Source organism: Bos taurus, chromosome 4, assembly GCF_002263795.3.
Source record: "Bos taurus isolate L1 Dominette 01449 registration number 42190680 breed Hereford chromosome 4, ARS-UCD2.0, whole genome shotgun sequence".
NCBI classification, from domain to species: Eukaryota; Metazoa; Chordata; class Mammalia; order Artiodactyla; family Bovidae; genus Bos; species Bos taurus.
The window spans coordinates 104,681,010-104,694,936 of NC_037331.1; the positions used below are offsets into that span (position 1 = coordinate 104,681,010).

General features: G+C 49.5%; 1 protein-coding gene across 2 annotated transcripts in view; it reads left to right on the forward strand.

Annotated features, from left to right (window-relative positions):
- TMEM178B (transmembrane protein 178B) overlaps positions 1 to 13,927 on the forward strand; it is a 423,271-nt gene that overhangs the window by 367,208 nt on the left and 42,136 nt on the right. For both annotated transcript variants that reach the window (XR_234430.4, XM_005205919.4), the window contains exon 3: positions 10,749 to 10,886. Coding sequence is in view for 1 of the 2 variants with exons in the window: in XM_005205919.4 (XP_005205976.1) it covers positions 10,749 to 10,886 (138 nt within the window). In the remaining variant the exon portion in view is untranslated. The remainder of the gene's footprint in view (positions 1 to 10,748; positions 10,887 to 13,927) is intronic.

Genomic DNA, 13,927 nt, shown 5'->3' on the forward strand with positions numbered 1-13,927 from the left:
AGAACAGTGGGCGGGCTCGAGGGCAAGCCAACTCCTTTTGTAGGCTAGCAGCCAATCTTCGTAGCCTCAAGAGGGAAAATTCCTACGGAAGGGTGGCATTAGGGTGATTGCTTAGGCTGCTATAGGGTGGGCAACGGGATGGGTATGGGGTCAGGGGACTGGCCAGTTTAGATCAGGAGGCCTATGGTAACAGTTGCTCTGGGGCTTGGTTTATTCCAGAAATGGTCGTCCTGTGACCTCGGTATAAGGCTCCACGGAGGAGAGGTGGGAGCTTCTCTGGGGTGGCACAGAGATTGTACTTGTCTCACCCCCGGCAAGAAGACCCACCCGTACCCCTACCCCGAGGACAGAGACCTAGGCAGCAAGCAGGTGTATCTGGTTGGCCGAGCTTCCTTCTCATCATTCCAGTCTACAGTTTCTGCTGTTGGCTCAGCAGTGTGGCAGTGGGAAGGAGGGAGTCATTCTGGAGGGGTTTTGGTTTGGGACTCTGCCTCTCTCAGTTCTAGATTTTTCCCCTCTTTTCTCTCCAGGCACTTGCTTTAGCTGCTGACCAAGCTTTCTTTCATCAGGCGAGTACACATTTTGCAATTTGCCTTCCCTTGTCTTGACAATGGATGTGATTTGTATATGGCACCATCGCATAATGTCCCTATTTTTGGCAGCTCTCTAATCCGGAGGTAGAGTTGGAGAGCAGGAAGCTGCAAGCCCATCTCTGACCCAGAAACCACTCCTCATTTCTGTAGCAGCTACCTTCCCCCATGATCTCTTCCTGACTTGTGGGCATGGAGGAGGAAAGAAAGGTCTGTTGGGATGGTAATCTGTGAGGTATCATATGGGCTTGTTAAACTTTATGAGGCTTCCCAGGTGGCACTGGTGGTAAAGAACCTGCCTGCCAATGTAGGAGACTTAAGAGACCTGAATTCGATCCTTGGGTTGGGAAGATCCCCTGGAAGAGGAAATGGCAACCCAGTCCATAAGGAGCCCCCACATTACATGGCTCTTTGCGATCTGGAATCTGAACTTATTTTGATGTTTTCTTTGTGTATATGATTTAAAAAAAAAAAAAACTATGTTGAACTGTTAAACAAAAGTTGATGCTGGCTTTTAAAAATAAGATTGGAGGGAGAGGCGGGCTTCAAGTCACAGTGACGTTTAAGACACATCCTCCTCACCCTGCTTTAGGCCCTGGTGCCTCCAGTTTCAGAGGCTGTTACCGGGTGGGGGGTGAGCTCATCGAGCAAACATTTACTGAGCACTTGCTCATGCCAGGCAAGGCGCTGGGAACTGGGAACAATAAACCAAGCACGACCACAGCCCTGAGCAAGCTGGCACTGTCGGAGGAAAGGACACATAAGTAATTAGAGTAAGATGGTGATTATCAACAAGTGTTACAGGAGCCTCAAGCACTGGATGCCAGTGTTGGCTAAAGAAGTGCCCCCGAAGCCTCCCAGACTATCACTTTTTTGGGAGACTTCAAGGGTGCTGAGAAGCTTGCCAGGTGAGATGTGTGGGTAGCCATGTCGGCAGAGAGCTCAGTGCCATCAAGGAAAGGGGGGGAATGTGCCAAGCCTTTCAGAGTACTGCAATTTCTCATGACCAGAGCACGTGGGGGGCTTGGAGAAAGATGGAAGCACAGGGATGGGCAAAGGGCACTCTTTATGGAAACCCAAGAGCTATTTGGGGCTTCCCATGTAGCTCAGTTGGTAAAGAATATGCCTGCAATGCTGGAAACCTGGGTTCGATTCCTGGGTTGGGAAGATCCCGTGGAGAAGGAAATGGCAACCCACTCCAGTACGCTTGCTTGGAGAATCCCATGGGCAGAGGAGCCTGGCAGGCTACAGTCCATAGCGTCGCAAGAGTGGTATACATCTTAGTGCTATCTTTCTTTCTTAAGAACTATTTTGTTTTCACATAAAAATGCTTTCTTAAATATAACTTCATTAGGATGCCAAACCAACTTACACCCTGGAAGAAAGCCATCGACAAAACCTTTCAATCATAAATACAAAGAAGACATCCAGATAGGTTCCTGGTCCAGATTTGTGAGCCACTCCTCCGTTTCAGTGTTAATTGACTAGATCACTCAAGAGGGATGGTCTTGTGCATCCTTCTTCCTTCTAGATCAGTTCAGTGCTCACTGCAAGAGCCCAGGTTTCGAGCAGCCTCTTTGGCCCCCGGCACCTCTGCTATTAGCTGCTGTGGCCTCCAGCTGTTTTGTTCCCCTGAGGATAAGAAGCATCCACGCTCGAGATTTGATACTTCTTGTTATTAACAAACAGAAACATAAAGCCTGCACCTCAGCCTCTCCTGGTACCTGAGAGGCGCAGGAACAAATCTCAGAAGGTTTTTCCCTCTGGGTACCAAATCCTTAATTAGGGGCTCATCCCAACATGCTGCTCAGCTCTTGTATGCTCGTGTACAGCATGTGCAAGAGATGTAGTGCATGAAAAAGAGAAAACCGCTTTAATTTAGGTGACTCCACTTCTTGTATCGCTCTAGCTTTGTGTCAGGTACTATTCTAAGCAGTTTATGCATATTATCTTGTTTAATGCTCTGAATAACCCATTGAAGTAGGTAGTGTCATAGCTTCCACTTAAAGATTCGGACATTGAGATCTAGAGAGAGGGACCAACTTGCTCACGTTTGCACAGCCAGTAGGTGACAGAGCCGGATTTGAACCGGGGCAGCCCAGTTCCAAGAATCCTTGCTTCCGTCCCCATCTTTTGAATCTTTGTGTGGTTTGTTGTTGTTGTTTAGTCGCTAAGTCGTATCTGATTTTTTTTTTTTTTTTTGGCCCCATGGAATGTAGCCCTGCCAGGCTCCTCTGCCCATGGGATGTCCCAGGCAAGAATACTGGAGTGGATTGCCATTTCCTCCTCCAGGGGATCTTCCTGACCCAGGGATCGAACCCATATCTCCTGCATTGGCAGGTGGATGCTTCACCACTGAGCCACCAGGGAAGCCCTCTGTGTGATTAGTTAGTTAGTTCAATCGCTCAGTCGTGTCCGACTCTTTGCGACCCCATGAATCACAGCACGCCAGGCCTCCCTGTCCATCACCAACTCCCGGAGTTCACTCAGACTCACGTCCATCCAGTCAGTGATGCCATCCAGCCATCTCATCCTCTGTCGTCCCCTTCTCCTCCTGCCCCCAATTCCTCCCAGCATCAGAGTCTTTTCCAATAAGTCAACTCTTCGCACGAGGTAGCCAAAGTACTGGAGTTTCAGCTTTAGTATCATTCCTTCCAAAGAAATCCCAGGGCTGATCTCCTTCAGAATGGACTGGTTGGATCTCCTTGCAGTCCAAGTAACTCTCAAGAGTCTTCCCCAACACCACAGTTCAAAAGCATCAATTCTTCGGCACTCAGCTTTCTTCACAGTCCAACTCTAACATCCATACATGACCACTGGAAAAACCATAGCCTTTACTAGACAGACCTTTGTTGGCAAAGTAATGTCTCTGCTTTTCAATATGTTATCTAAGTTGGTCATAACTTTTCTTCCAGCACCAAAACTCCCTCTTCCTTTAGAGATGGATGCTATGCAGTGATTGGTTCTTGGAATATTCCTTCCCCTGTGAATCAGCTTGTCCTGAGTTGATGCCACAGCTAACATGCTCATTGCCCACCCTTTCTCTCCACTTCTTACTTTCTAGATTGACCCCCTGGGGCAAGAACACCAAGTTCTGTCTTCACCACCATCCTCTGCCCTTCAGCTGTTGCCTTGCACCCCAAAGGGACTGATTAATTTGTAAATGCATGTCTAGCTCCCAGAGCAGCTGATGCTCTTCCGCTTTTGTAGCCAAGGCAGCACCCCTGTCGCCCAGAGGTGCCCCTTGTGGCCAGCAGAGGAGGACCATGACCTTGGTTTCGCAGGCTCTTGACCCTGGACCATTAACACAGTGTCCGCCTTCCCATCTCCTGTCTTCACTTCACAGAGCAAGTTCTAACTCAGACCTACCCTCACCATTTCTGTTTTTTGAATGAGAAAAAAAAATTCCAATCCTCATCAGTTTTTTTGTACAAGGTCTTTAAAGAGCAAATAGAAAGAGATTCATAGCCCACATATATTTTCCTTCTCTGAGTAGTGTTTATTTAAATGCAGATATCCTGGTTTCCCGTGTAGAGTTGCAAGCAATACCTTTCAATTTAAATGTTAATAGGAGTGTAAACTTCAAAATCAGAAGTTTTCCACAAGGGAGAACTGTGTCTTCTGGTTGTGTTTGATGGTTCTCCTGGCCATTCTTCCTCCACCACCCTCATCATCCACCCCTCCTCCCCGCACCTCGGCCCACTCTTTTTCACTGTGCCATCAGCGTTCTTTTTCTAAAAAGATTAGAACTCACCTTTGTCATTTTGAACATTAGACTCTCAAACATTAGGATCGTGGAAGACAGATATTAGACTCAAACCCAACAGGTGTCATGGGAAGATTTTTCTTTATCTCAGCCTTTCCCTACAGAGTCCCACTCAACGTTCCAAATTCTTTCTAAGGGGATTATTCTTTGTCCGTCGCTGCATAGCATTTTTCCAAGGCTTCAGATGGATGAGTTTGGTTTTCTGCTTCCCCTTCCCTCTCCTCTTCTTTCTACAAAAAAGCAGGAAGAGATGGGGAAAGAAATAACAGTTGGCCCTTGAACAACACAGGTTTGAACTCTGTGGATCTGCTTATTTGCAGGTATTTTGAAAGGCTACCCACTCCACTATTCTGGCCTGGAGAAGTCCATGGACTGTATAGTCCATGGGATTGCAAAGAGTCAGACACGACTGAGCGACTTTCACTTCACTTTTGCTTTCAAGAGTACATGCAACATAGTACAAGATGAGTGGTTGACTGAATCCCTGGATGTAGAACCAACTATCTTCTGTAAGTGTACAGACAGCTGACTACAAGTTGTAAGTGGATTTTCCACTGTGTGGAGGGCTGGCACCTCTTAACCCCCTCATCATTCAATGGTTAACTGTGCAAGCTGTGTAAATTCCCAGGTGCAAAGTACTGCTGTGGGCACAGTGAACAATCACAAAGAATTAAAAAAGGCAATTTCTCACTCCTAAAGAAATAAAATTAACACATAGGATAACACAGATGGGATGGAATGGGGCCATCTATATGTGAGTCATTCCATAGGCAGAGTGGCCTTTGGGATTTTCTCAAATACAAATAAAAAGCAACAGAGATTTCAAGATAATGAAAATAATATCGAATGCCTTAAATACAAATATGGTGGCTATAATAACCTTTCTAATTAGGATCCAAATTTTGTGTGAGAATGTGATATCTGGCTCCATCTTCTTTTATTTATTTTCTCTTTCCTTCATTTCCTTGTGCTGTGTGCATTTGTAAGACTCCTAAATATTTTGGAACAAGATCGGACTCTTACTCCATAAGTTAGAATTGATTTTATACTATAAATTTCAATGGTTTTGATTCCTTTATTATAAGGTGTTATTTTTGTTTCAGAGAATCCTTTTCCATAGTCTCTTGTTCTTATGTCATGGAAGCAAGCTATGTTTCTTCTCTTGTTTCTTGGGGATATTTATATTGATTTAAAATTTTATTTTAAAAATTTAATAGAATTTTTAAAGGTTATTTTCCATTTACAGTTATTATGAAGTATTGACTGTATTCTTCTTGTTGTAAATACAGCGTATCCTTGAGCTTCTCTACGCCCCGTAGTTTGTTTCCCCACCCTCAGCCCTGCATTCCCGCTCCTATCCCCCCACTGCTAGGCGCTAGTTAATTCCGTATATCTGAGTCTGTTTCTTTTTGTTATATCCACTAGTTTGTTGTATTTTTCAGATTCCACTTATAAGTGATATACAGTATTTGTTGTTCTCTTTCTGGCTTGTTTCACTTGGACCATAATGCCCTCCAGGTCCATCATGTTGCTGCAGATGGCAAACTTTTGTTATTTTTTATGGAATACTGAATAGTATTTCCTTGTGTGTGTGTGTGTATATATGTGTACACACACACATACATATGTATATCACATTTTCTTTATTCGTTCATCTGTTGATGGACACTTAGGTTGCGTCCATATCTTGGCAATTGTAAACAATGCTGCTATGAGCCTTGTGCATGTATCTTTTCAAATTTAGTGTTTTTGTTTTTTCGGATATATACCCAGGAGTGGAATTGCTGGGTCATAGGATAATTCTATTTTTCGTTTTTTTTTTTTTTTTTTTTTAGAAAACTCCATGCTGTTTTGTACAGTGGCTACACCAATTTACATTCATTCCCACCAACAGTGTACAAGGACTCACTTTTCTGTACATCCTCACCAACATTTGTTATTTGTGGTCTTTTGATGATGGCCATTCTGACAGGTGTGATATGATATCTCCTTGTGATTTTGATTTATATTTCCAATAATAATCTTTAATTTCTCCTCCCTGCCAGTTTGCTTCTTCAAGTTCTTTTTCTTCCAGCTTATAGATTTTCTTCATATTTGGGGCTGCCTGAAAGCCCTGAGTAGGCAGTGGGCTTGTCAATGGGAAGCTTCACTGTAGATAGTCGGAGGGACTGCTTATGCCTCCCTGCCTCCCGCCACACACACAGATAGTAATGTGTCTTGATATTTTCTCATGTGCTGGTCATCACCAGAAGGGTCTCTCCCAGCTTCCAGGCTACAGGGCAAAGGCGCAGCAGTCTGCTTCTGGGAACCAGGCAGAAGAGGCCTGGGGTCTCAAGGGTGAGCATTCAACATTCTGTAGGTGCACAGACACTTGCCCTGTGCGCAACGACCCTCAGTTGTGCTGACCAGCTGTCACCTGAGCTTATCGACTCCCAGTCCTAAGTACTCCCTCTCCACCCTGGGGGTAGGGGAAAGGGGTTATTCCTCAGAGGTGTGGAGTGGCCAAGGGGAGCTAGGGTTCTCATTCCATCCCAAACAACTTGTTCGAAATCCTTGTTTTAATCTCCCTCCCCTCTGCTTGACTTCCTGATGCATAGTGATGAATGCCAACTCCTGAGCCTTTGGAGGGGTTGGCAGGATGCCTTTCGGCTCCCCCCCACCCTCTGCTGGCTCTGGTCTTGGCTTCTTAGGTCTGTTGAGAAGTTATACTGCCCCTCAGTTTTGCAGCTTCCAGTCTTCTGTTGTTGCCATCTTCTTTTCTGGTTTCCCCTTCCATGTGAATTTCTGTCTTTTAAAAAAAATCTTGTAACTCTAATCCTGGCTTTATTTGGGAGGAAAAATGCTAGTTACACTTTTTCCATCTGTGATGATGATCCTGTAGGTCTTTAATTAGATTATTAATTTTATTTTCCCACACAACTCAGTAACCCAACTCATTCCTTTTTAGTTCACTGGTTTGAGACTGTTGATCAATAAATTATTTAACTTCTCTAAATCCTGTAAAATAGGAATATTTCTTGTCCAGCCTACCTTTAAGTTGTTGCTGCAGCTGCCCTGAGTTACCATGTGGGTCTGAGGGCAGAATAAACAGCTGTACGTACGTGGCTCCAGCAAAATCAGGCTCACCGGCTGATGGTGAATATCCTTTCGGCTCAGTGAAAATGCTCAGGCCTGACCTCTGGTTCTCATCCTTCTTTCTAGAACAACAACTTAGCCTGACCCTCAGTTTTTGTTGTTGACAAAGCCTTTGGGAGACAGCGGAGCGCACATAGTCTGTGTTGGAGGCACAGCCCTCCCTGACCTGGGAACACAGACACTATTGTCTGTCTCAGGGCTTTTGGAAGAGGAATTATTCTCTCCATTGCTGTTTCTGCCTTTTGCTCTGTTTTCTCCTAAGTGAAGCACTTGGCTTTCCTCCTCCTTTCCATCTTGTCATGATTTGCATTTCCATTTTCCTGCCCACCCCTCTTCCCCATCCCCATCCCAAGTACACATAGCTCACAGGGACCCGTTATCCATTCAGTCCCCCAGGTGGTACCTTTGCTCCCTTGGGTCTGCGTAGCCCAGGGGCCAGTACCCACCAAGTGCGGCAGGAAGGGGCTCTGTCCCTTCTAGTGCCACTAGAGAGTCTTCCTAGAAATTCTAGGAGAGTCTTCCTAGAAACCGCCCTGTTACTGAAAAGGAAGCCAGTGGTTTCACAGGGGCATAGAAGGGAAATTTCTTGAACTGTTTAAGGGGATATAAATAAATCTCCTTAAGACTAAAAATACCCTGGCCTCTCATCTCCCATTCCCATCACCTCCTTGCCCTTGACTGCAGTGGAGAGTGGATGAGCCCCCCCGTGGCAGAGAGTATCCCATGGCCAGGAATCAGTCCCAGTGGAGTCGAGAGCGGACCTTTTTCTACCAAGGAAGCAGCCCAGAGCTGGCTGCCTGGAGTCTGTTGTAGTGACAAAGGAAGAAGGGGCGAAAGGACTAAGGGTCGTGGCCATGGGGAGATGGAGGAGCCTGGGTGACCACAGGCAGTTGAAAGAGAAAGGGATGCGGCCCAGCTGGCAGGAAGGTCCTCCCTTCTTTCCAGCCAGCCGTGGGTGCCTGAGCACGGCAGGAAGCCTGGCACACATTTGAGCGCGGGATCTAACGCGTCCTCAACAAAGTTCCTTCTGGTGTGTTTAGTGATCTGAGCATCAGTGCAGCCTGATAATTAGGCCTCCTTGGCAGTGCACGGCAGTGACTGTAACAGGTGTGACTGCTCTCTGGCTGGGCTGGCACTCCGGGGTCAGCAGGGGTAGGAAGGACCCAGGAGAACTCAGTAGAGCAGGAACCTGCTCGTGGCTCTCTGTGAACGTCCGCCTCTGTGGCAGGGCCCTGTCAGGCCCCCTTCATCACGGGGAGGCTCACCTGCTGTTCTCCTCCCCACCCCCCAGCCAACTTCCTCCCCGGGGGTTGAGGAGGGGGTTGCCAGGGTCTGATCTTCAGTATCAGGACCAGGGGCATGGACCCCAGCCAGCTCTGGAGGTGGGGGAGGGGCAGGAGGTCTCAAGCCCGACTGTGCCCGGAATCCTCTGTTTACTCTGCCGGAGACTGGAGTGCGAGAGAGGCACAGGGGTGCTCCCCACAGAAACCTGGGTGTCTGTTTCCCCGGGGATGAGAAGAGACCATCAGTGCTTGCTTGGATGGGGGGAACTCATGTAGTGTGGTGTCCAGTCCCCCCTTCCCCACCTCCTCATTCTCCTTCCCTTCCTTCAAGAGAAGGGAATGCCCATGGGGTCTCCAGCTACTCTGCAGTCCCCATTCCCAGGGTAGAGGCCAGATAAACGGCTCCTGTGTGGAGCCTGATTGGGGGTGTTACTCAGAAGGAAGAAAGCCAGATGATTCCAGAGAAGGAGTGTGCAGCGGGTGGGGTGGGGGGGCGGATACACCAGAGGGCTGGAGCTGGGAGGAAGCTTAGCAAGATGCTGAGTGAGGCTGACAGAGACATATCAGCAGCTCTGCCGTCTCCCTTCTGCTAAAAATTCCACCTTCCCAGACCTAAATAGAAGGAAATACAAAAAAAAAAAAAAAAAAGAGTGGATACATGTAAACACATAGCTGATTCACTTTGCCTACAGCAGAAACTAACACAGCATTCACGTGCTAAGTCTCTTCACTCAGGTCAAACTCTTTTCGACCCTGTGGACTATAGCCTTCCAGGCTCCTCTTTCCATAGGATTCTCCAGGCAAGAATACTGGAGTGGGTTTCCATGCCCTCCTCAGGGGATCTTCCCAAGCCAGGGATCAAACCCATGGCTCATGTCTCCTACCTTGGCAGATGGGTTCTTTACCACTGAGCCATCAGGGAAGCCCTGTAAAGCAGTAATACCCCAATAAAAACTAATTAAAAAAAAATCACCTTTCCAGACAGCCCTCCTCCCCCTGCATGCCGGGCTTTGTCTGATGGGTTGGCAGAGCATGGACAGAGAAGGGCCTGATCAGGAAAGCTGAGGGGGCCTCTTCAGGGTTCAACCTGAGAGCAGGAAGCATGGTTCCCACCCTGCAACCACACATGCGGGGGAAGCTGAGCCCCCCGGAGTCAGGCTGGAGGATGAGGAACGTCATACAGCTTCCTCTTCACCCCTGACCTCCTGAGAGACCAGCAAACCCTGCATGGGAGGGATAGAGTCCTTGACAAATGCCAAGACCCAGCCCAGCTCTAAGGGCCCATTTGTCTGGTTCTCACTTCCCTGAAGGGTGAGTGATGCTGGGTTAGGACCTGGGAGCTGCAAAGATCTGGGTTTGATGCCGTGTCCTCCACTCTCTGTAGGCTTTCCGTGGGTTGCTCCATTTTCCAGATAGGGATAAAGAGAATAGCTGTCTTAGAAGGTTGGGAGAGATGCTTGGGAAGATCAGTGCTGCACCCAGCACAAAGGAGGGAATGCAGAGGAAGTGGCAGCTATTATGGTGGTGATCCCTCCTTCCGCGTGTGGACTGGCTGTCCTAGCTGTGTTTGTACTTGAGGATATGGTTACTGGGGTTTCCCAGCTGGCTCAGGGGTAAAGAATCTGCCTGCAATGCAGGAGACTCAGGTTCAATCCCAGGATCATCCAGATGATCCCCTGGAGAAGGGAACGGCTACCCACTCCAGTATTCTTGCCTGGAGAATCCCTGGACAGAAGAGCCTGGTGGGCTATACAGTCCATGGGGTCACACAGAGTTGGACATGACTGAGCAACTAAACAACACATACGGTTGCCATCAGGGGCTCTGTCCTCTGCAAAGGAAGCTCGGTTGTGCCAACCTGTCTGCAAAGGGCCCCTGTGGTGCCTTGCACCCCCCCCCCGCCCAGGGTTGGGGTGCACCAGACCATGAGTTCCAGGCTCTGATGCTAACTGGTACTCACCTGTTTCCCCACAGACCTGCGCAGGATGACAGCAGGCTTCATGGGCATGGCGGTGGCCATCATCCTCTTCGGCTGGATCATCGGCGTGCTGGGCTGCTGCTGGGACCGAGGCCTTATGCAGTATGTGGCCGGGCTGCTCTTCCTCATGGGAGGTAAGGCTCGGGGGCGGCGGGCTGGGAGGTCCCCGTTACTGGCATTCTGAAAGAACAGCTGGTGGACGTGCGGATGGAGACCCGGACTCCGTTGGGAAGACTCCCCTGTCCTTCACTCATTCCAGCAGTGTGTTTTGAGTTCCTCTCAGCCACTCACCACTGCTGGTCCTTGCCCTTTGGGGTCTCCCACCTGGTGTGCGAGAGATGGTGGTGATAGCATTGAAACAGGTGCTGGATATGGAGCGAGTGTGAACCCAGGAGGTACTTGGATGTTTTGAGCATGTAGTGTGTACACGGTATATACCGTGGGGCGGGAGGCAACTGCTGTCTGGACGGTTTCCTCTTCAGAAGCCTACCTCCACCCTTGATTCCTGGGTCCTATGGCTGCTGCTCCCATTTCCAACGAGGCTCTAAAGCTGGTGGGACAAGGCTAAACCTTCTGTCACATGTCTCTTTCACCCTCTGTCACTGGTGTGGCCATAGGACCAGTCCAGCCCTTTGATGGGTGATCCATAAGCAGAGCTGTGTAGCTGTGAGGGAACAGGTTCTTATCCGTGGAAAGTAAAAGCTCATTCACAGTCTGCACAGCCTCTTTTCTCCTTGAAGAGTTCAAGTGTGCTTTTTGGTCTCCTGGTTTGAGCCTCAATCCAAAGCGAAAGCTAATCATGAGTGTGCCCTTCACAGGGCATTCCTTGGAGAGAGGTGGATGGGCAAATTGCATGGAGTTAGGAAGAAGGGGAATTGGGCCTGTGCAGAAGGAATTGAAAATGTATACAGGGAAATGTGTAAGGGCAGGAGGAGAAGGGGACGACAGAGGATGAGATGGTTGGATGGCATCGCCAACTCAATGGACGTGAGTTTGAGCAAGCTCCAGGAGATGGCGAAGGACAGGGAAACTGGGCGTGCTGCAGTCCATGGGGTCTCAGAGAGTCGGACACGACTGAGCAACTGAACAACAGCAATAATGAGTCCCGTGCACTGAAGCCAGCGTTAGTTAGATGGCAGACACCACATGAACCGCCTGACTTGGGATCTCTGATCAGGTCCCAGAGGTGGGAAGGGGCGTGGTGTCCTGCTGGAGATTGGAGTTGGCTGTCCTGCAGGGACAGAGAGATCTGGGGGCTAGTGAGCTGTGGGTTGGTAGAGAAGGAGAATTGTTGGGTTCAACGTGGCACTGGACTGTTTATTCTTATCCCCCTGAAGAACAGATGTCCCAAATCTCAAATTCTCTGTCACCAGAGTCAGCCATCCCCGCCCTGCACCACCTCCCCTTTGAGTCCCAACCGGACTGAGGCAGAGGCCAGGGGAGGGAGAGGCATGGGCAGCTCCCTCCTCCTTCCTTCCATCCCCCACTGAGACAGGACCCACCCCCCCTCAAAAAAAAAAAAAAAACAAAAAAAAACCCAGCCCTACCAGCTTTCCTGCGCCGCGGAGTCCTCCTCACTGAAGCAAGGGTCACACATGGTCTTGGATGTCTGTGCTTGGTTTTAGCAGCGCGGAATCTTTTTCGTTTCCACCTTCCAGTCAAAAATCTTCCGTGGACCCCGAAATGTGAAAAGATCAAAGCGGAGTGGCTCAGTTTGTAGCGCGTGTTCTCTCTAAGGCTCTTGTGGTTGTACAAAGACAGACTCCAGTAAAACGGGGCTTTTCGAAGGCTCTAGAGAGGCCTCCCAGGAATCCGAGAAAAGCTGAGCAAACAGGCCTCGGGCAGAGCAGGAATCCGGAGCCCGGGGAGCTGATGCTCTTTCATCTCCGCTCTTCTCAGGTGCTCCCACCTCCCTCACGCTGCTCCCTCCCCCATCCCTCCAGACCAGCCCTCCTCACATCCCACAGAGCGCTGAACCTTCCAGCTCTGACAGTTTCTAGACAGAGACAGTGTGGGCCGCACACCATACCCCAGGACACTCCCCACTCACCTGAGACCTGGGTGGGAACTCTCTCCCAGAAGAGGGTGGGGGACAGGAGGGTGCCTGGGGCCCTGCCCCTCCCACCCCCCATTTGCTGGAGCACCACCAGAAGCCTAGGGCTCTGGGATGCCAGGTGAAAGACCTCAGGCTGGACTGGGGACCCGAGACCCCTCCCCACAGGGGAGTGAGTGATGGTGTTGATCCCCTTCCTCCTGGCTAGGGGTTCTATTTTTTTTTTTTTTTACTTTCAGCTGTGCTGGGTCTTTTATCGCTGCTTGGGCTTTTCTCTAGTTGCGGAGAGCAGGGGCTACTCTCTAGTTGCAGTGCTCCGGCTTCTCGTTGCGTTGGCTTCTCTTGTGGTGGAGCTCAGGCTCTAGGGCCCTCGGGCTCAGTAGCTGTGGCTCCCAGGCCCTAAGAGCACAGGCTCATTAGTTGTGGTGCCGGGGCTCAGTTGTTCCGAGACATGTGGCATGTTCCCAGATCAGGGATCCAACCTGTGTCCCCTGCATTGGCAGGCAGATTCTTTACCACCGTGCCACCAGGGAAGCCCTGGTTAGCGGTTTGTAATCACTGCACAGTCAAATCGCCTGCAGGGCTTTTAAAGTACTGATGCTGCGGCCTCGCCCAGACTCATCCAAGCCGAACACTTGAGGTGACCCTAATGTGTGGTAACTGGGGGGGTAGGGGGGAGAGCTGGGGGAACCGGTGACCTTTAAGAGTCCTCCAGCTCTGAACTGTCACGGTTCTGGGGATGAACCAGTCGGGAAGGCCTCTCAGAATTTATCTTCCTTCCCAGCTCCCCCGCCCTATCTTATGACTGCTTCTTCGGCTCTTACGCCGCATAGACAGGTAGTGCTATCACAGGGCATGGGTTATTATCCTGGAGGCCCATCTGAGCCCTGATCACCAAGGGTTCCAGCTAAACTGGCTTTCCCCACACATGGACTCCCCAATGGTCTTTTCAATGGAAAAACCACAGTTCATGATAAAAGGGCAACATCCAGAAGCTGCTGTCCCAAGAGCTGCTTAGTGCTGACGGGAGCATTGTCCTATTATAGGAGCAGAGCCGTTGTGTCCACCCTGGAGCTTTGTTACCTGTGTCCGCAGGTAACAAGACGCTGGGGAGGGGAGGGG